General features: G+C 39.2%; 2 protein-coding genes across 2 annotated transcripts; one reads left to right on the top strand and one right to left on the bottom strand.

The window, feature by feature from the left end:
• Positions 1-59: 59 nt before the first annotated feature.
• On the bottom strand, positions 60-16,197 carry LOC127411062 (WD repeat-containing protein 25-like). The gene is made up of 6 exons (XM_051646409.1): positions 14,871-16,197; positions 9,819-9,966; positions 4,596-4,726; positions 2,104-2,274; positions 1,586-1,726; positions 60-292 (listed from the first exon to the last, which is right to left on the bottom strand). Exons 1-6 carry the CDS (start codon positions 15,369-15,371, stop codon positions 71-73), a joined length of 1,314 nt encoding a protein of 437 aa, XP_051502369.1. The 5' UTR covers positions 15,372-16,197; the 3' UTR covers positions 60-70.
• A 161-nt stretch (positions 16,198-16,358) lies between these two features.
• LOC127411061 (tryptophan--tRNA ligase, cytoplasmic-like) lies at positions 16,359-22,577 on the top strand. Its single transcript, XM_051646408.1, has 11 exons — positions 16,359-16,450; positions 16,612-16,725; positions 16,895-17,105; positions 17,253-17,361; positions 17,454-17,573; positions 18,773-18,955; positions 19,197-19,297; positions 19,427-19,539; positions 19,687-19,860; positions 20,025-20,165; positions 20,305-22,577. Exons 2-11 carry the CDS (start codon positions 16,615-16,617, stop codon positions 20,461-20,463), a joined length of 1,422 nt encoding a protein of 473 aa, XP_051502368.1. The 5' UTR covers positions 16,359-16,450; positions 16,612-16,614; the 3' UTR covers positions 20,464-22,577.
• Positions 22,578-23,626: the final 1,049 nt, after the last annotated feature.

A 23,626-nucleotide genomic window follows, 5' to 3' on the forward strand; every position in this document is an offset into this window, starting at 1 on the left:
CAGTGGAGTAAGAAATGGAGATGTTGTAAATGATGTAAATATTCAGTGCAACAGTGATCAATAAACACGATTAATTCCATATTTTGATTTGTCCTGACCAATCACACGAGGCCATCACAGCAGGTAACACGGGATGCAGCACGGCACAAATGCACGCGTGTTCGTGAGCCTGTAGCGTGTTCAGGGGTCGTGCACTCTGAAAGTCGTAGAAGTGAACAGAACCTGTAGAGCTGCCCGACACCAGAACACGACCGTCTGCAGAGAATCCACAATCCACCGCGAAACCCTCCACCTACAAACAACCATTATACATTCATTAATTACATGAACAATCAGCAGTTATATGATCTTCCTTTCTCTGGTACTTTATCAGTTCAAGTGTTACGGATTTAAATAAAGCAATAAGCCACCAGCAGCTATGAGACAACAAACTTCAATAATTTAATTTATTGTTAATAATAATTAAAGGAATAATCAGAGTTCTGTTTTATATTTTTGCTTAAAGGAATATTCCGGGTTCAATACAAGTTAATCTCAGTCAACAGCATTTGTATCATAATGTTGATTACCATAAAAATTAATTTCTTTCTTTAAAAGAACTGAGACACTTACAATGGAAGTCAATGGGGTCAATTTTTGGAGGTTTAAAGGCAGAAATGTGACGCTTATAATTTTATAAAATCACTTACATTAATTCTTCTGTTAAACTCGTGTATTATTTGAGATGTAAAGCTGTTTAAAATGTTTAAGGGTTTACAGCGTTATGTCGTCATGGCAACAAAGTTGTAAAATTGTCTCTATCTTTCCACAGATGCGGTTAGTAAGTGATCTTATCACAGTAAAATCATGTTAACACACATATTGTTTATGTCTTGTGTCTATACTTTTGAAACAGTGAGTATTTTAATGTTTACAGATTATTGACCCCATTGACTTCCATTGTAAGTGTCTCACTGTAACACACATTTGTGCTTTTATAAAGAAAAGGAGGAACAAGTCGAAATACATTTTTGTGGTAATCAACATTATGACACAAATACTGTCGATTGAGATGAACTTGTATTGAACCCGGAATATTCCTTTAAATTAAAACATTCTCACACCAGTTATCTGAATGCTGTTGGCAGTTGTCGAGCAATGGTGCATTAAAAAAAGAATGTGCAGTCACTGTGTGTGTGTGTGTGTGTGTGTGTGAGTGAGTGTGAGTACGTGTGTGTATAAGTGTGTGTGTGTGTGTGTGTGTGTGTGTGAGTGTGTGTGTGCATGGTACAATGGCTTTGAAGGCATCTCATCCAATCAGAATTTAGTTGAAACATTTGATCATTTACATTAAATGTTAATATTTGAAAACACTGGGAAATATTAATATATTTGTGAACTTACTGAAAATATTTGATCATGACAATGTTTTTAAACTACTGTATTTCTCAATGTTCCAGAGCGGCGTGTCTCACTGAATGAAACTCATTTGAAACAGAGGCTGGAGGCGAGACTGATCCAGCAGATACTGAATAATGATTCATGATCATGCAGCTGTATGTGGCACAATGATTAGATTGAGCGCCTGCGGGTGGCACACACTGACCTCATGTCCTTCATATCGCCGTCTCTTATTCATTCTGTACGGTCGCTGGGCTGAAAACAGGGCGATGTAGCTGCCATTCGTCTGAGCCACGAAACTGTTCTCCAGCGGGTGAGACGTCAGACACGGGCAGGTGTAACGCTCCTAGAAGACAAACATCTGCACACAATCAGTTTTCTGTTCAGTAACTTCCCTTCTCATGTTTCATTTATCAGGGATCCTGCGTAAGGTTGCATAGGATGTATGGTTGCCTAGCAACTAGTGGTTACATTTGCACCGCTATGATGTTTATGTTAGAGACTTTCATTTTTAAAGAGACCCTTCGCTCACGGGAAACAACTGTTGCTGAAGGATCCATAAGTGTGAAATCTACAGAGCACTTCTCAGACAGAGAGACCCGTGTGCAGTACTTCCAATAAACGCTGCTGACAGATGTATTTTTCATGTTTAAGATTTAAAATCAGACTCATATTTCTTCCATTCGGACTCAAATACAGTGTCCTGATGATGGTGTTTCTTACATGGAATATCTGGTTGGAGATTTTGGCGGTGGTGTTAAAGTCCCAGGCGATGAGCGTTCGCTCTGCAGAGTCTCGACTAACAGCGTCAGTGCTGCTCACAAACTCTTTACCGTCACTCAGAAACAAGATGTCGAGCGTCTGCTGAACATCAGCCTTAAACACACGCAACACCTGCAGGAGAACACGTGTTATTTGTATTGTTTTACAATCTTTTAGTTTCAGTGAAAGTTCATGATGATGTACAATAAAGATTAAACACTTATTACACTACATGAATAAAACAATATTATAAATAAATGGACATGAAATATTGATCTGCGTGAAGAGCTGTTTCTTCAACTTCAGGCACTTTCATCACTGTGGACTTCTAGAAACTCCTGTTAAAACATTTTTCACTCTCAGTAGTTTCATTTGTCTACTAACAATGTCCTGCAGTGTGTGTTCATGCATCACAGGAGATATATGTCATTCAAGTCATGAGATTTAATTTCCAGCACATCTCAAATTCTGAATTGTGTTTTTTTTTTATAAAATGACCGACTCCTTTGTCTTGCTAAAGCTCATTTGATAGCTAACATTTTATGCATTCTAAATAAGCAGTTAAATCATATTTTTACACTTTTTGCATAATTTGGCAAAATTACATCTTGATACATACAAATCTTGCTCATGAGTGATATTTCCCTTGATTTTTCTTAGTTTTGTCTCATATTTTATCTCAAGCATGCTCTTCACTCACACTTTTGTCCACTTGGGTAACAAGTACACAAACTTTTGAACAAACTTTATTAGGGGTGAAATTGTTTGGAGTGCTGGAAATGATGTCACAACTGTGGGATAGTCGTAGTTTTTGACAAATTGATTCAGAGGGGTCTGGGTATCTCAGCAAGTAAAGATGCTGACTATCACCCCTGGAGACACGAGTTTGAATCCAGGGTGTGCTGAGTGACTCCAGTCAGGTCTCCTAAGCAACCAAATTGGCCCGGTTGCTAGGGAGGGTAGAGTCACATGGGGTAACCTCCTCGTGGTCGCTATAATGTGGTTCTCGCTCTCGGTGGGGTGCGTGGTGAGTTGTGTGTGGATGCTGCAGAGAATAGTGTGAAGCCTCCACATGCACTGTCTCCGTGGTAACACGCTCAACAAGTCACGTGATAAGATGTGCGGATTGACGGTCTCAGACGCGGAGGCAACTGAGATTCATCCTCCGCCACCCGGATTGAGGCGAGTCACTACGCCACCACGAGGACTTAGAGCGCATTGGGAATTGGGCATTCCAGATTGGGGAGAAAGAAAAAAAAAATCTTTTTCATACATTTATTTCACTGTTTATTTAGATGATCAGAGTTTAAAACATGTAATAATTTTTTATTTTTAGAATGGATTGTCAGTTCAATATTTTTGTTGCCATGCTAGGCGCAGCGATATGCAGAAACTGGTGCGCCACGTCTTATCAAATTTTTGTGCGTGCTAATTTTAAGCATCATTTTCGTACCAGCGCAACTCACAAGTGGCCGTGGGTAGGAGAGTTGGCACAAACTGTGGGTGTATTGTATGTTAATGACTATTTTCCTGAGGAACGGGTCATTGCGCTAAGATGTTTTAGAACCATGTCGGTTTCAGTGCGAAGTCCAAACTCAGTTCCTGCATTTGCAGTTAATACTAGCCACGGTGTTGTGTATCAGTAGATGAATGATTAATTTTACTTATATTCTCTATAATTTAACATAGCATACATCCAATGAGTCCCGACAAGTGACACCTTTTACATGCTTATAAAGATTTACTGAAAACTGCAGATGCAGTGAGCCCTTTAATCTTAAACACATCTAACATAAGAAATATTTTATATTTTCTGTAGCTACAGCATCCTGGTTCCTCTCGATTATTCAGGGCACCCAGCAGCAAGAACATAAATCAGCATCTAAGCATTCAGTCAGTTTACAGCTACTGACATCTTATGAATGTGCTGCCTCCATTTATCACTTGCACTTTGTGCGCGATTTCACTAAGACACTTGCGTCTAGACATAGCGTATGTTTGTATGTGAACACCACAACTTCATTGCCACGACAAGTTTGCCAACTGACTTTTAAAATAGGGCCCTGAACGTCTGGGACAAGGCCAAGTCACATCTGTACATAAATGACATTTGAAAGTACTAAAAATAAACGATGAAGGCCTGGTGAAAAGTTTCCAAGACAGTTTTAATGAGACAAAAAGAAAAAAGTTGAAATCTGTTTGAATAAAAATCAACCTCTGGGACACGAAAGTGCCCGAAGTTGAAGAAACACCCATAAATGATGTTATTATGAGAGAAGAAAGAGTGTGAAGTGAAGCAAGCAACACGAAACTAGCACAGCTATGTATGAAATCAACAGTCAATTATTCAGTTGAAGAATGTCACCATTGACCAATCACAATCAAGTATTTCAGTGACATGTGTTTATTATTGTAATCTCTACAGCGAATATTGTGTGTAAAATGAGACTGACCTTACAGGAGCGAGTGTCCCAGGCTTTGACCTCTGAACTGAAGCCTCCACATAGAAACACATCGGGGTCAGAAGGTCGAGGGGCGACACAGCCCACCTTAAACTCATTCTCCATCTTTACCACCATCTTACCTGTGAAAACAATCAATAAATCAATCAATATCATGTTGCCTTATAGTTCATAGTAAAGATAGTTCTTGAGACACTTGAACAATATAATCAATCAATGTGTCTGATTGGCTGTTATTATTGATCTAATGTAGAAATGATAAACGTAATCTCAGAATATCTCGTCTACGGTGTGTATTTCACACTGCTCTTTTACAAGGTCATGTGATCTAGAGCTTGTGAGTTCTGCATTAACATGAAGTGATTTTAATCGGTCATTTAATTGGTTTCTTCTTTTAATGGCATGAATGTGTCATCTCAATTAAAGCTAATGTTTGGGAAGAGGAGCAGACGTGCATGATTAATAAGCTCTCTCCATGTTTTAATTAAGAAATGTAATTAGTTGAGCTCTGATGGACGATATGAAACGAGACTCTCATGAGCAGACTGTTATCGTCATGGTGACGGCAGACTTATGAACCACATCAAACACACAGACAATCATTCAGTGTGTCTGTTATAATAAAAACAAAGCAGATATCAAAGAAGAATCGTACAAGCTCCTCCTCAATGCCTCATGTTAATAAAGCGTACAGTGACACTATAAATATACTATATGACACGAAAGTATGATATCTCTGTTGTTATAGTTAGAATCAAGATAACAATATTGCATGAACATATCTGTACACACAGAACATTAAAGGGATAGTTCACCCAAGAATGAAACTTCTCTCATTATTTACTCACCCTGATGTCATCCCAGATGTGTATGACTGTGTTTCTTCAGCAGAACACAACTGAAGATTTTTAGAAGAAGATAGAGGTCTGTCAGGTGCTTATAATGCAAATAAACGGGTGTCAGCACTTTGACGATCCAAAAGTCAAATTTAGGCAGCATAAAAGTAATCCACACGACTCCAGTCGAACAGTGGATGTCTTCTGAAGCGAATCGATACATTTGTGTAAAAAATAAATTGATAATTTAAAACATTATCAACTTTAAATCGGCACTTCTGTCCAAGGCTCTGATGCTGTTTGAAATGGCCGAACTCTCGCGTGACGTTCGTTCTTATGTTGTAAAATAAGTGCCTCTTCCGAATTCTCGCGTGAACTCGCCGACACTCTTACGTCACGCGACAGCTATGTGATGCGTCAACTACTGGCAGGAAGCGCTTTTTAAAAGTTCATAATATTTTAATTATCTATTTATTTTTTACACAAATGTATAGTTTCACTTCAGAAGAAATTCACTGTTCAACTGGAGTCGTGTGGATTACTTTTATGCTGAATAAATGTGACTTTTGGATCGTCAAAGTGCTGGCACCCGTTTATTTGCAATATAAGCACCTAACAGACCTCTATCTTCTTCTAAAAATCTTCAGTTGTGTTCTGCTGAAGAAACACAGTCATACACATCTGGGATGACATCAGAGTGAGTAAATAATGAGAGAAGTTTCATTCTTGGGTGAACTATCCCTTTAAAGGTGCTATATGTAATATTGTTACTGTACTAAATCATAAAATGATCATAATATGTCATTAGAGAATTAGGAAACATGCTAAGTTGAAATTCTGGCTTCTCCGATAACAGTGCTACAGTCAGTATATTCTACTTTGACGTTTTCATTCCGGGCCGGAATTTCTGTTTATGTTTTGGCCTGTGTGATCCCGCCCACTGCCCACTCACCAATAGTATTTCAGCACCGTTGGGTTGCCAGATTTGAAAAGTTTGCAGGTAAACAACACTGCGTACTGCAGTCATGGAAGCCAGCAAACGAACTGGATCAGAGATACACTATATTGCCAAAAGTATTCGCTCATCTGCCTTTAGACGCATATGAACTTAAGTGACATCCCATTCTTAATCCATAGGGTTTAATATGACGTCGGCCCACCCTTTGCAGCTATAACAGCTTCAACTCTTCTGGGAAGGCTTTCCACAAGGTTTAGGAGTGTGTTTATGGGAATTTTTGACCATTCTTCCAGAAGCGCATTTGTGAGGTCAGACACTGATGTTGGACGGGAAGGCCTGGCTCGCAGTCTTCGCTCTAATTCATCCCAAAGGTGCTCTATCGGGTTGAGGTCAGGACTCTGTGCAGGCCAGTCAAGTTCTTCCACACCAAACTCGCTCATCCATGTCTTTATGGACCTTGCTTTGTGCACTGGTGTGCAGTCATGTTGGAACAGGAAGGGGCCATCCCCAAACTGTTCCCACAAAGTTGGGAGCATGGAATTGTCCAAAATCTCTTGGTATGCTGAAGCATTCAGAGTTCCTTTCACTGGAACTAAGGGGCCAAGCCCAGCTCCTGAAAAACAACCCCACACCATAATCCCCCCTCCACCAAACTTCACAGTTGGCACAATGCAGTCAGACAAGTACCGTTCTCCTGGCAACCGCCAAACCCAGACTCGTCCATCAGATTGCCAGACGGAGAAGCGTGATTCGTCACTCCAGAGAACACGTCTCCACTGCTCTAGAGTCCAGTGGCGGCGTGCTTTACACCACTGCATCCGACGCTTTGCATTGCACTTGGTGATGTATGGCTTGGATGCAGCTGCTCGGCCATGGAAACCCATTCCATGAAGCTCTCTACGCACTGTTCTTGAGCTAATCTGAAGGCCACATGAACTTTGGAGGTCTGTAGCGATTGACTCTGCAGAAAGTTGGCGACCTCTGCGCACTATGAGCCTCAGCATCCGCTGACCCCGCTCTGTCATTTTACGTGGCCTACCACTTCGTGGCTGAGTTGCTGTCATTCCCAATCGCTTCCACTTTGTTATAATACCACTGACAGTTGACTGTGGAATATTTAGTAGCGAGGAAATTTCACAACTGGACTTGTTGCACAGGTGGCATCCTATCACAGTACCACGCTGGAATTCACTGAGCTCCTGAGAGCGGCCCATTCTTTCACAAATGTTTGTAGAAGCAGTCTGCATGCCTAGGTGCTTCATTTTATACACCTGTGGCCATGGAAGTGATTGGAACACCTGAATTAAATTATTTGGATGGGTGAGCGAATACTTTTGGCAATATAGTGTAACAGATTCCACTCAACCTAAAAAGCCTCGCCATCCGTCTAAAAACCACCATGACCAGAGGCGTAGTGAAACAAGGATAAATACTGGAGATGCCTTTAGAAGATGAAGACAGCTTAAAGCCCAGAAATCCTTTAAAACGGATGCTGAGTTGGCTAATTTTCTCCTTAACAGGTAAGCATTGAGCATCACCTAAAATTAGCTATCTAAATTATCTCAGCTACTAGTAGGGATGCACATTTTGAGTAAATTCAACATTTGAGTATTTTGCTTCTGCATTATCCAGTAGACTAGTTAACAATAAAGGATTTTTTAATAGGCTGTACATTTATCTTGGAATAATGTGTAGTTAAAGGTTTCATGTGCAGCCTGGTTTCAAGGCAGTGAGACACAGCCTGTCGCGTGTCAACATTCTGGCAACCCGCATGAGCTTCGAGTCTGGGGCGGGGCACACAACTCTTCAATATTTAGAATTTGGACTGCAGTACCCATTTCAAACGCTTGTTGTCAATCTTACAAATAGCACCTTTAAGAGACATTTTCACTCTAGTAATTCAATATTTGAAAATAAAGTGTGTAGGCTCTATTTTCATGAGCGTGCTAGGCGCAGTGCTATGCGCTATGACCGTGCGCAACGTCTTATCTAGTTTTTGTAAGAGTGCTTGCTAATTCGAAGTGCAATTTTCATGCAAAGCTTAAGTGGGCGTGTGTGAGAGTGTTTGCCCTATCTGTGGGTGTATTGTGTGTTAATAAAGTGGCACAAAGCACAATGGGTTATTTTCCTGAGAAACAGGTCATTGCACTAAGACTAGGGATACCACTTTTTCTCTTCCGATTCCGATACCTGAAATCTCAGTATCGGCCGTTTCCGATCCGATACCAGTGTTGTTTTTTTCTTAATCAAATGTAGGATATTTTTACACTCTGATATGAATTGTGGGCCCTCTTTTATATGTAAAGAAACACAAACCTTTAACTACACTTTATTCCAAGATAAACGTACAGTCTATTAAAAAAACTTTGTTAACTAGTCTACTGGATAATGCAGAAGCAAAATTAACAGTGATTCCGGTGAAAGTCTTCAGCAGAAAAGAAGCCAGTTTTCTTTGCACATTTTTTAAACTTGTATCTGGACTTTGAAGGAATCAGATCAATGTTTTGTTCACTTTAGCTGTAAGATATCAGTCAACTTTTCATTCACAGTTATTTTTCAGAACTCAGTAAACTTAAATATTGTTATAATTTTTAAGCTAATAATAATAAAGTATTATTATTATTGACTTTTATAATACAATAGTAATCCTGTATATTTCAGTCATGCACCTTTAACTTTAAAAACACTGGGGCTTTTATTTTGATGGTCGGAACACTCCAGGAAGTCCTGTAAGTGTCTGTATGTGTGCTTGTTCACTGTAGTTTGATTCTCTTCTTAATCAGAATCTGGTGAAATGCTCCTCCGGTGCCGTTCTCAATGCATAAGAGAACTATTGAGCTTGTACATCTGTGATGTAGAGTTTGTGTGGTGCGCCAGCCTGCGTGTGCTTATGTGTGTGTGTCAACAGAGCTGCGCCATTCACTAACGCGCTGCACATGCATACTATATATTTACGTATTAAACACAGCCTTTTGCGATACACAAAGCTACTGCATGTTTTCAAGTGGCTTTGAATAAAATGTATGAGTCATATGGACTTTAATTATGCTTTTCTGGTTCTATTACATCCTTTCTGGCAGTAATGACTATTGACAGTAACAAACGTGACTAACAGACAGTATCAGATTTGGATCGGCTTGTTGGACCGATACCCGATCCGTTTAAAAATGTCAGTATCAGAGCTGGTACCGATCCAGGTATCGGACTGGTGCATCCCTAGCTAAGACGCTTCAGAAGCACATCTGTTTTCAGTGCAAAGTTTAAACTCAGTTCCTGCATTTGCAGTTTGGAGATTCCACCAGCAGGTGTTAATAAAGTTCAAGTCCAAACTCTGAAAATATCATATTATGTCCCTGACAATCACTGTTGTGAAAGTTAAATATGTTTGACCTCTTCCCAGGTGACTGTGAGATAACTCACCTGTCTCCACATCAGTGAGTGCGACGCTGCCGTCAAACGATCCTGACAGGAGGCGTCGCCCACACGGCAGCCAACAGGCGTCACGGACAGCACCGCCATGGGCGGAGTATGTCTGTAAGCACCGCCCACTGTCAACACCGTCCCACACCTGAAAACACACACACATTCTCTGCTGAAAACCTGAAATGACACACACATTTCACATTACATTTTTAGAAATGAATGATCCTGATGTAGGTAGAGGAGGTCCAGTGCCCTTTCATTGCTCTGGCACAATGCTGTGGGTGGTTGCTATGTGGTTGCTATGGTGGTTCCAACCTGTGATAAATTTAGTGTAATCTGATTGAGTGTTTGGTCAATAAACCAGCAGACGCTGTGTGTTTAGTTATTATGACTCACAACATCTGTTCATCCTCTCTGATGGCTGTATGACAGATTCCTGAATTAATAGGCAAATGCTCTCATGAATATTTAAATAGTTAGTAATTAAAGGGCTCATCAGAGTTTCTGCAGGTGGAAAACAGGTCGACCTGCATCATTTGACCCCTGCTGAGGTCACAGATGAAGCATGTGGAGTCGATGAGTCCCTCCACATACATCATGTGACGGTGATCGAGCAGCTCTACATAAATACGGCTCTGAGTAAATCACTGCATGAAATATTACTATTTACTAGTAGTAATGTACTATTACTACTACAATAACTATTATCATTAATGCAGAATTGTTATTCTCTAATAATAATAATAATAATAATAATATCATCATTTTATAACATGAACTGTTAGCGCCACCTTGTGACAGTTCCAAAATCTACTGACAGCTTTTCAATTGATAATAAACTATTTGTTTTCAATTGTTTAATAAATACAGTGTAAATCAATTGTTCATTATTATTTTGTGTATGTCTTATTTGTTGTTATTGAACTGTATGTTGTGTATATCAACATAACTGTTGTCTCTATAGATATAATTGTCTCTATAACTCTTCTCTCTCCTCTCATCAACAGCTGGTGTGTGGTGAGTTCTGGCGCACTATGGCTGCTGTCAATCATCCGGGTGGATGCTGCACACTGGTGATGGGTAAGGAGAGTCCCCTGTTCACTGTGTAAAGCACTTTGAGTGTAGTGTCAGAAAACTCTATATTAATGTAACATTCATTCATTCATTCATAAAATCAGCCACACTGGAAAAACTGTAACAGCCAGGTCTGAAAAAATCTTGGAAATGTATCAAATCTTCATAATGCCATGGTGAGTTTTGTAGTTAAAGGAATATTCCGGGTTCAATACGAGTTCAATACAGCATTTGTGTCATAATGTTGATTACCACAAAATGAATTGACTCATTCCTCCTTTTCTTAAAAAAAAAAATAAATACAAAAAAAAATAAAAAAGCACAAATCTGTTCCAGTGAGACACTTACAATGGAAGTCAATGGGGTCAATTTCTGGAGGTTTAAAGACAGAAATGTGAAGATTATAATTTTATAAAAGCACTTACATTAATTCTTCTGTTAAAACACGTGTATTATTTGAGATGTAAAGTTGTTTACAGTACTGTGCAAAAGGCACATAAGATGTTTCACAAAAGTATCTGTCTTAAGATGGTTATTTAAATCTTCAGCTTTAGTGTGTCAACATGAAATATAAATGTTAGACTCCCAAACATTACTTTTGCAAAAAGATTAGAATAGAAGAACAGGGAGTCCTGCAACAGATGTCATGACCCCCACAGAGCCCCCCCCACTGAACATCGAGTCAGTCTGAGATTACATAAAGAGACAGAAGCAATTGAGACTAAATAGATAGAAGAACAGGGAGCCCTGCAACAGATGTCATGGCCCCCACAGAGCCCCCACTGAATATTGAGTCAGTCTGAGATTACATAAAGAGACAGAAGCAATCGAGACTAAATAGATAGAAGAACAGGGAGCCCTGCAACAGATGTCATGACCCCCACAGAGCCCACCACTGAACATCGTGTCTGTCTGAGATTACATAAAGAGACAGAAGCAATTGAGACAGCCTAAATAGATAGAAGAACAGGGAGCTCTGCAACAGATGTCATGGACCCCACAGACCCTCACTGAACATCGAGTCAGTCTGAGATTACATAAAGAGACAGAAGCAATTGAGACTAAATAGATAGAAGAACAGGGAGCCCTGCAACAGATGTCATGGCCCCAACAGACCCTCACTGAACATCGAGTCAGTCTGAGATTACATAAAGAGACAGAAGCAATTGAGACAGCCTAAATAGATAGAAGAACAGGGAGCCCTGCAACAGATGTCATGACCCCCACAGAGCCCCCCACTGAACATCGAGTCAGTCTGAGATTACATAAAGAGACAGAAGCAATTGAGACAGCCTAAATAGATAGAAGAACAGGGAGCCCTGCAACAGATGTCATGGCCCCCACAGTGCCCCCCACTGAACATCGAGTCAGTCTGAGATTACATAAAGAGACAGAAGCAATCGAGACAGCCTAAATAGATAGAAGAACAGGGAGCCCTGCAACAGATGTCATGGACCCCACAGAGCCCCCCACTGAACATCGAGTCAGTCTGAGATTACATAAAGAGACAGAAGCAATTGAGACAGCCTAAATAGATAGAAGAACAGGGAGCCCTGCAACAGATGTCATGGCCCCCACAGTGCCCCCCACTGAACATCGAGTCAGTCTGAGATTACATAAAGAGACAGAAGCAATCGAGACAGCCTAAATAGATAGAAGAACAGGGAGCCCTGCAACAGATGTCATGGACCCCACAGAGCCCCCCACTGAACATCGATGTCAGTCTGAGATTACATAAAGAGACAGAAGCATTAAGACAGCCTAAATAGATAGAAGAACTGTGGCAAATTCTCCAAGAAGCTTGGAACATCCTATCTGCCAACAACCAAGAAAAACTGTGTCCAGGTGTATCTCGGAGAATTGGGGCTGTTTTAAAGGCAAAGGTGGTCACACTGAATATTGATTTAGATTTTTTATGTTAACTGGACTTTGTATGACATTAAGTGATAAATGAAAACTATTTATGGCATTATTTTTGAAGACATCCTCACTATGCAACATTTTTCACAAGTGCCTAAAACTTTTGCACAGTACTTTATATCGTCATTTAAGTGTTTGTGACATTATGTTGTCATGACAATGAAGTTGTAAAATTGCCTATACTTTACACAGATGCGGTTTGTAAGTGAAAATGCCCACAAAATTCTAAATGTAGGAGCAAAAAAATGATTCTGATTTATTTGTAACATCTTATTTATTTCTCAATATTATATTACACTCTTAGTTATACACTGAAAAAAAAAATGATTTCGTAGTGAAATATTGCAAAAAGGATTTTCTTTCTACACTGAGTTAAAGCACAAACTTGAAAACATCTCTATTTGTACACAATTCAAACACGTAAAAGTGAATCCTCCAGCTTATAAATAAATATTATTTATGAGTGTTTGTCATCTTTACAACACAATAAACCCTAATGTTGTCATTACTGGAAAAATCTTAATTAAACATTACTTGAAATGTCAAGTTTTGTGCTCATAACTCAAATATCGAAGTTTTTTATCTTAAAAATCCAAAGTTAAGATTCATCACGTTAATAGCTCAAACAATTGAGTGCAAAATTTAGGCAATGGGGAATACCCATAATGCCTTGCGCTTGTTCCAAGGGAACATATGGGGGCATGTAAACAGCTGTTATTAAGAAGTCATAGAGGTTTAATCTCTTTTGTAGTGTTATTGTTTTGTTGCATATAGTTAGGTTGATCTGGGTGATCATGTTGGACCCTGTTCACACTATCTCAGTTCTCCTTGTATATGTGCAACTGAAGTACAGGTGTATATGCATTTCTGTGGAGAATTACGTTTATTTAATGACTGACCTAGTTTATAATCTTCATTATTTAAAGCTGAAATAACTTTTTCTGTGTTAAAGTACTTTCTATTATCCAAGCTTAATATGAAGAGACTATGAAAATGTTTGTTTTGAGTGACCCATCTGTACAAACAGAATAACACTGACTCAACCAATGGCGTGAGTTGAGGGTGGGACTATCTCTTTGTCTGACCAATGGCAGATGGGGGGGCGGTTTTGAAAACAACGTTTATTTTTGCAATTCCGTTTGGTGGCGCTAGTGGGGCAGAAATGACATATTTAAGCTTATAGATGTGTTACTGAATGACCTAAATTTGGAAAAGAGAATGGGTGACACAATTTTGAAGCTCCAAAAAGCACACGATAACTTGGTGATCATATATAATTAATTTAAAGGGATAGTTCACCCATAAATGAAAATTCTCTCATCATTTACTCACCCTCATGCCATCCCAGATGTGTTTGACTTTCTTTCTTCTGCAGAACACAAATGAAGATTTGTAGAAGAATATTTCAGCTCTGTAGGTCCATACAATGCAAGTGAATGGTGACTATAACTTTGAATCTCCAAAAAGCACATAAAGGCAGCATAAAAATAATCCATAACACTCCAGTGGTTTAATCCATGTCTTCAGAAGTCATAGGATAGGTGTGGGTGAGAAATAGATCAATATTTAAGTCCTTTTTTACTATAAATTATCCTCCCTGCTCAGTCAATCTCCACTTTAACTTGCACACGCTTCATTCATATCACCACCTACTGAGCAGGGAGAAGAATTTATGATGAAAAAAATTATGTAAATATTGATCTGTTTCTCACCTACACCTATCATATCACTTCTGAAGACATGGATTAAACCACTGGAGTCATATGGATTACTTTTATGATACCTTTATGTGCTTTTTGGAGCTTCAAAATTCTGGTCACCATTCAATTGCATTGTATGGACCTACAGAGCTGAAATATTCTTCTAAAAATCTTCATTTGTGTTCAGCAGAAGAAAGAAAGTCATACACATCTGGGATGGCATGAGGGTGAGTAAATGATGAGAGAATTTTCATTTATGGGTGAACTATACCTTTAAATTAATTATATACGATCACCAAGTTAAAGACGTTTACATATTATGATATATTAGACAGTGTAAAACAGATGGACGTACCTTGCAGGTTCGGTCCATGGAGGCTGAGAGCAGCAGATGACTGAGATGTTCCACTGGACTCCACTTCAGTGTGTTCACTGGACCCTCATGAGCCCGAAAACACCAGCGAACCCGCCGCGGCAGCTCCGAGCGCCCGTGATTCCTTCCCACAAACGGGCGGATTGAGTGTGACACCTGAAGCAGCAGCTGATGACAGCCCGCGGCCCGTGAGGAGTCCGGTTCTGCTGCTGCTGCTTCGGGTTCGGCTGAGGACACACGCGGTCTCTTAGGAACATAAGGCCTCACTGCAGCTCGGTTCGGCTGAACTCTCTTCAAACATGATGATCCAGCTGAAGATTGTGTTATTGAGACACGCGAGAGTGATGATGATGATGATGAACACGAGGAGGAGTTCGTGATGAAGTGCTGATCTTTACACAGGTCCAGATGAGGCCGAGGAGGCGCAGACAGAACCGGAGTTTCATCACTGTCAGAATCCTCATAATCCACCAGAGAAGCCATATGACACTTAATAAAGTTTACAGCTGCTCCACTGTTTATAAACCTCAAACTATAGGCCACACCTTTTTCAGTGACGTAGATGATATCTCACAACTTTAAATGAAGATCATAACAAACAGAAAAAGACAAAATAGGCCAGAAATGTATTCTTATAATAAATTAAAGCATCAGAAGAAACTAGATTAGATAAAAACCACAAAACTCACTTTAATATTAACATTATCTATACTGTCAAAATTGTAAACAAGCACAGTTATATCATAATATTTGCCTTTGTCACCACATAATCATTTATATCAAACATAATCGCGTTTATATAAGTATATAACCTGTTATATTTCAATATTCGCGTTTATATCCGTCAGTAATAATTTAAATGACCATTTTCGCGTCGCGCGGATAAAATTTGAAGTTTAAACTGAAAAGCAGGAAGCGAGTTCCGGAAGTGTAAACGTGTGTTTCTCATATACGTCAAAATAAGAGTCTCATTTTTAATAATTACTAATAAAATAATATGCATATTAAATATCCCGCATCTATTACACTTATTTTATAAAGAGTATGACTAAAAATTTTTATTTATTTATTGTTTTCATTCACGGTAACGAGGTAATGTTGTGAAAGCAGAGACAGTTAAGCAGAGATGGACCAACTCGAGAACACGCATGCGCTTTTTATTACCGTGTTCTGAGCTAAAGAAGTTCAATTTATGAGACCATTGTTGTCAAATTTTACTGCTGATTTGAAAAATGTTCTTTGGTTGGAATCCTGACCTACTGTTTTGGAGATTTCTGTCTTTCCTCATTCAAGTTGAAAGGAGCTGCTCATTTATATCGCTTAAATCCACAGAAAACAGCTACCAGTTAGAGTTCCGAAGATGGCCGCCGAGTGAACTGACTTGCCTTGAAAGCACTTTGGTCGCCACACAACCCAAACACACCACTCACCCCCGACGGGGGCGCCAGAATGGTCCGAAACGGCCCTGATGGGAACTGTTGTGTGTTTAGTGTTTCCTGACGGACAGTCACCGGTGTGACACTGGCACAGTGAATCTGATGTAATCTTCATGCTCAAACACGGTGCGTTTATTTCATGATTAATGTTATTATTTTATACACGTGAATATGTCACAGGTTGTCATGCTTCAGTTGAGCATATGGTGCGTGTCACAGCTGTTAGTCTCACACACATATGATCTTAATGAATGTTACAGTAATATTAAACTCATTCTCTGTTATAGGTGATGATGTCAGTGAGTGAAACAGCAGCAGATATGAGCGTGATGGATCTTTATAATCATCTGACAGCACAAGGAGAAACAGTCAGAAACCTCAAAACAAACAAAGCTCCTAAAGTGAGTCTCACTCTATTCAAAGATGATCAGATATATATCTGTATACATATAGAATCATACCATGTCATATATGACTCTTATCTATCGTTATAAATTATCAAGCTGTTAACTAAGTAACATTTGATTGTTATTGTCAGTAAATGTGATTTCCTTATGTTGACTCCTGCAGGTTGATATTGATGCTGCTGTTCAGTTATTATTGAAGATGAAGGCTGATTATAAACAAGTCACCGGTCAGGACTATAAGGCCGGATGTCCGCCGGTGGTTGGTGTGGTCTTGATTGATAATGGATCAGCTATGGAGGAGGGAGACGATCAGGTCGATCCGTGGACTGTGTCCACCAGCAATGCTAAAGGAGTGGACTATGATAAACTCATTGGTTGGTTGTTATGCTACAAATGAGTTTGTTTTATTTAAGAGTCTCACAGTACTCAGATTGTTGTTTTTCTGATTTTAATTTGAAATGGTGTGTATTAATGTATGAAACAATATTAATAGTGTGTTAATTATGTTGTGGTGTTGTCAGTGCGGTTTGGCAGCAGTAAGATCGATCAGGATCTGGTGGACAGAATTGCTCGTGTCACTGGAAAAACGCCACATCATTTCCTGCGCAGAGGAATCTTCTTCTCACACAGGTCTGTGATGACATAAAGAACTTCTACAGAGAGAAATCACATTTGTACACTGCACATGAATGTAATAACACATGTTTTCATTTGACCTGCAGGGATATGCATCAGATTCTGGACGCGTATGAGAATCAGAAGTCTTTCTATCTGTACACGGGCAGAGGACCCTCATCAGAGGCCATGCATGTGGGTCACCTGATCCCCTTCATCTTCACCAAGTGAGTCTTCATCAGTCACAACACAAGAACACTGGAGAATATCAGTGTTATGACATATTTCATCACATCTGTATCCTAATGTGATTGTGCTGCAAATGAAATTGTAGTGATTTAATTATAGTGATTGTGGGATACATATATGGCTGTTGTGATTGTGTTTGTATGATGCAGATGTGATTGTTTGATACAGATGTGATTATTGTGAAGAATACAAATGTGATTGTGTAGAATACAGATGTGTTTTATTGTGCTTGTGGAGGACTCAGATGTGATTATTGTGATTGTGTCGACTACAGATGTGTTTTATTGTGCTTGTGGAGGACACAGATGTGATTATTGTGATTGTGTAGAATACAGATGTGTTTTATTGTGCTTGTGGAGGATACAGATGTGATTATTGTGTTTTGAGAAAACAGATGTGATTATTGTGATTGTGTAGAATACAGATGTTTTTTATTGTGCTTGTGGAGGATGCAGATGTGATTATTGTGATTGTGTAGGATACAGATGTGATTATTGTGTTTTGAGAAAACAGATGGGATTATTGTGATTGTAGGATACAGATGTGATTATTGTGATTGTGTAGAATACAGATGTGTTTTATTGTGATTGTGTAGAATACAGATGTGTTTTATTGTGCTTGTGGAGGATGCAGATGTGATTGTTGTGATTGTGTAGAATACAGATGTGTTTTATTGTGATTGTGTAGGATACAGATGTGATTATTGTGATTGTGTAGAATACAGATGTGTTTTATTGTGATTGTGTAGGATACAGATGTGATTATTGTGATTGTGTAGGACACAGATGTGATTATTGTGATTGTGTAGAATACAGATGTGTTTTATTGTGATTGTGTAGGATACAGATGTGATTATTTTGATTGTGTAGGATGCAGATGTGATTATTGTGTTTTGAGAAAACAGGTTTATTGTGATTGTGTAGGACACAGATGTGGTTATTGTGATTGTAGGATGCAGATGTGATAAATGAGATTTTAGAATATACATGTGATCATTGTGCTTGAATAGGATGCAGATGTAATTGTGCCTTGAGAATACAGATGTGATTGTTGTGATTTTAGAATATACATGTGAATATTGTGATTCTGTAGAATACAGATGTGATTATTGTGTTGAGAATACAGATGTGATTATTGTGATTGTAGGATGCAGATGTGATTATTGTGATTGTTACAGGTGGCTTCAGGACGTGTTTGACGTTCCTCTGGTCATTCAGTTGACTGATGATGAGAAATATCTGTGGAAAGATCTGTCACAGGAAGAGTGTCATCGTTACGCAGTGGAGAACGCCAAAGACATCATCGCCTGCGGATTTGATGTCAAAAAAACTTTCATCTTCTCTGATATGGACTATATGGGGTAAAGCAGTCCAACAATTTCCTGTCAGAATATTTTCAGATTGTTTCAGTGCAGCCAGCAGGTGGCGCTATATAGTGCAGAGTTTGAAGATACAGATTGACAGATGAAATGGTTATTTACTGAGTATTAACAAGGAATTATTCCCAGAGAGAACCACACAAAGCTTTCATTGGAATGTCTCTAAATGATTCTGAGCACATGCTGATGTCCGATATGAATGTCTGAACATTTGTTTCACCAGGTCAAGTCCTTCGTTTTACAGAAATGTCGTAAAGATTCAGAAACACGTCACATTTAATCAAGTTAAAGGAATCTTTGGATTCACAGACAGTGACTGTATCGGTGAGGAAGTGAAAACAATAAATGTCTTGAACTTGTTTAATTTAAACAGCTTGTACCTTTTTATGAAAGCAGATGGGTAGTTTTTGCTGATGTCAGTGTAATATTAGTTATCTGTTTGTGCATCTTCAGGTAAAATCAGTTTTCCAGCGATTCAAGCAGCTCCATCCTTCAGCAACTCGTTCCCGCAGATCTTCGGTGACAGAAAAGACGTTCAGTGTCTCATTCCATGTGCCATTGATCAGGTGACCCGCCGTCAGATACACTCACAGAGTTCAAGTCAAAGTATTTGGACAAAAATCACATTTTGTAACATTCATGTGAAATTACAAAATAACATTCATCTTTGAATAAATCACGTGATAACAGTTTTTGATTGGCTGTTTCTTCAGGACCCGTATTTCCGTATGACCCGTGATGTGGCTCCACGGATCGGTTACCCCAAACCCGCTCTGCTGCACTCCACATTTTTCCCGGCGCTGCAGGGAGCTCAAACCAAGATGAGCGCCAGCGACGCAAACTCTTCTATATTCCTCACAGACACGCCCAAACAGATCAAGAATAAGGTTCATCCTGACGTTTGACTCAATGAGCGTTCATGCATTTTGGTTTAGTTTAATTTTGTTATTCATGATTAGCTGCCAGTGCATTTACTTCTGAACATCTGCAGTATATTTGGTCAATGTCGCACTCTCAAATACAGTTCTGAGCTCTGTGTGTGTTGATGCAGGTCAACAAACATGCGTTCTCTGGAGGTAAAGACACTATAGAGGAACACAGGAAGTTTGGAGGAAATCCAGACGTGGACGTTTCCTTCATGTATCTGACGTTTTTCCTGGAAGACGATGAGCAGCTGGAGAAGATCAGACAGGTGAGATCAGACACTGATAAATGATCATCTATAATGTAAAAGGGTTTAAATTATGTTTCTCATCAAGAATGAGGTATTATGTGCAGTTTATCATCTCGTATTGTATGGAGTGTTTAATCAGTTTGATGTTGTCGTTCAGGATTACAGCAGTGGAGCTCTTCTGACCGGTGAACTGAAGAAATGTTTAATCGAGACCCTCCAGCCGATGATCACCGCTCACCAAGAGAAACGCAAACTAGTGACAGATGAAACCGTCAAACAGTTCATGAGCCCACGCAAGTTAGACTTCAGCTACTAGTTTATCTAGAAGAGAAATGAATGAATGAATGAGAGACTAATTAAAGTCAACACTGAGCTCTTCACATGAACTGAACGCTACAGAAGCATCAGATGAACAAAACTGCAACAACAGCTGATTTAATATCGTCATCATGTCTATTTCTGCTTGTGTTGACTAGATCTGATGGGACGCAAACCTGTGATTCATGTATAAGATCATATCTGATAAGACACAAGTACTGTTTTAATAGATGTTTAATGTAATAATTACAGTTCTGTTGATTCAGTGAACTCTGTGCCATTGAAGATTCCTCTGTGGAAACATTCTCATGTAATTATTCAGTCATGATGGATTTTGTTCTTTTCTGAATTGTCCAAATCCACGAGATCTAGAGCAAAAATAACACGCATATCTCCAAAACAATGTGTGTTAACCAGATAATCCCTGATATGATTTAAACAGACTTGAGATCAACAGTGTTCATAGAAACACACACTCATAACAACACTATATATATATATATACACTATATTGCCAAAAGTATTCGCTCACCCATCCAAATAATTGAATTCAGGTGTTCCAATCACTTCCATGGCCACAGGTGTATAAAATGAAGCATCTAGGCATGCAGACTGCTTCTACAAACATTTGTGAAAGAATGGGCCGCTCTCAGGAGCTCAGTGAATTCCAGCGTGGTACTGTGATAGGATGCCACCTGTGCAACAAGTCCAGTCGTGAAATTTCCTCACTACTAAATATTCCACAGTCAACTGTCAGTGGTATTATAACAAAGTGGAAGCGATTGGGAATGACAGCAACTCAGCCACGATGTGGTAGGCCACGTAATATGACAGAGCGGGGTCAGCGGATGCTGAGGCGCATAGTGCGCAGAGGTCGCCAACTTTCTGCAGTCAATCGCTACAGACCTCCAAAGTTCACGTGGCCTTCAGATTAGCTCAAGAACAGTGCGTAGAGAGCTTCATGGAATGGGTTTCCATGGCCGAGCAGCTGCATCCAAGCCATACATCACCAAGTGCAATGCAAAGCGTCGGATGCAGTGGTGTAAAGCACGCCGCCACTGGACTCTAGAGCAGTGGAGACGCGTTCTCTGGAGTGACGAATCACGCTTCTCCATCTGGCAATCTGATGGACGAGTCTGGGTTTGGCGGTTGCCAGGAGAACGGTACTTGTCTGACTGCATTGTGCCAACTGTGAAGTTTGGTGGAGTGGGGATTATGGTGTGGGGTTGTTTTTCAGGAGCTGGGCTTGGCCCCTTAGTTCCAGTGAAAGGAACTCTGAATGCTTCAGCATACCAAGAGATTTTGGACAATTCCATGCTCCCAACTTTGTGGGAACAGTTTGGGGATGGCCCCTTCCTGTTCCAACATGACTGCGCACCAGTGCACAAAGCAAGGTCCATAAAGACATGGATGAGCGAGTTTGGTGTGGAAGAACTTGACTGGCCTGCACAGAGTCCTGACCTCAACCCGATAGAGCACCATTGGGATGAATTAGAGCGAAGACTGCGAGCCAGGCCTTCTCGTCCAACATCAGTGTCTGACCTCACAAATGCGCTTCTGGAAGAATGGTCAAAAATTCCCATAAACACACTCCTAAACCTTGTGGAAAGCCTTCTCAGAAGAGTTGAAACTGTTATAGCTGCAAAGGGTGGGCCAACGTCATATTAAACCCTATGGATTAAGAATGGGATGTCACTTAAGTTCATATGCGTCTAAAGGCAGATGAGCGAATACTTTTGGCAATATAGTGTATATACAGCAAACAGTCACTCATTAATACAGAACCAGAAAAAAGTTCTGAGGGTTAGTTAAGGGTTAATCACACACAAATAAATACTATAAACATACAAAATAAGAACTCAAGTCTGTTTAAATGAGACTCAAAAGACAATGACTCAGAAATATATATAATAGATCATTTAAACTCAAGAACTAATAAACTATCAGAACACACAATTGTGCATTTTCAGAGTTTCTAAACCAAGAAAAACATGTTTGATATGATATACAATAGATTATATGATAAATCAAGCCATTCAAGTTCCTATGTTTGAAAATCTATGTAAAGATAGAAACATGTTTCCCATAATAAACGTTGAGCTTTGATCTGAAGGCCAAAGGTTTCCTGTGACTTTTTAGAGCAGCTCTTTAAAACTATTTTGCATTATACAAATGTATGCTGATCTATGACGCTGTACGCAGAAAGAGAATGACCACTTCACACATGGCAAACACACGATTCCCGAACGCCCATCCACACACCCCCGACACGCCACTTTGAAACAACAGCACACGAGTTTTACATCTATTGAAGAACATCATCTATTCTCAGTTACTCACCCTCATGTTGTTCTGAACCCACATGACTGACGTTTTCTATGGAACACTTTCACTGTGTGGAGAAAAGATGCAATAAACGTGACTGAGGCTGATCATTCGATAGAACATCTCCTTTTGTGTTCCACTGAAGAAAGAAAGTCGTACGGGTTTGGTACAATGTAACAGAATTTAGATTTTTGGTTGAACTGTCCCTTTAAATATGACTTTATTGGTGTCACTTGTGTTCATGTTGATTTTTGAGGAATGAAATCAGCAGCAGCACATGTTTTACAGCTCACTCTCTCTGATATGATCATAACGCTGCTTCAGATGTTTATTCTGGAATATGGGTCATTGAGTTTGCCCGAGGTGATAAAAATAAGAAATGTTACATTTGTTTTAAACTAGATTTTTTAAAGTTCACAGAATTTAATCTTTGTGCCCATGTTGGTTTCATACATTTTTGGAAAAACATATATGGCATTTACTACCCCAAAAATAAAATACACAAAGTTTAAATGTCTTAAAAAATGTCATGTGGTGTAACCATCAAGTAAAAGATATTAAACTTGATCATTAATTTAAAAAAAAAAATCCCTTTTTTTCAAGGTAAAAATATTTTTCATGAATATCATGAATTATTAAGTTATGGAAACAAACATGATCTGAACAAAATGTGCCTTTTCATAAAAAAGTCCAAATATTAGATATTTTTACAAAACTTCACACACAGTCATCTAGAGGCATCTGCTCTGTTTATGTCAACATTAACATCAAATGGAAACTTACATATTAATCATATTTTAAAACAATTATTTCACTGCTTATTTAATAATAATAAT

Source organism: Myxocyprinus asiaticus, chromosome 20 (assembly GCF_019703515.2).
Source record: "Myxocyprinus asiaticus isolate MX2 ecotype Aquarium Trade chromosome 20, UBuf_Myxa_2, whole genome shotgun sequence".
Classification (NCBI taxonomy): domain Eukaryota; kingdom Metazoa; phylum Chordata; class Actinopteri; order Cypriniformes; family Catostomidae; genus Myxocyprinus; species Myxocyprinus asiaticus.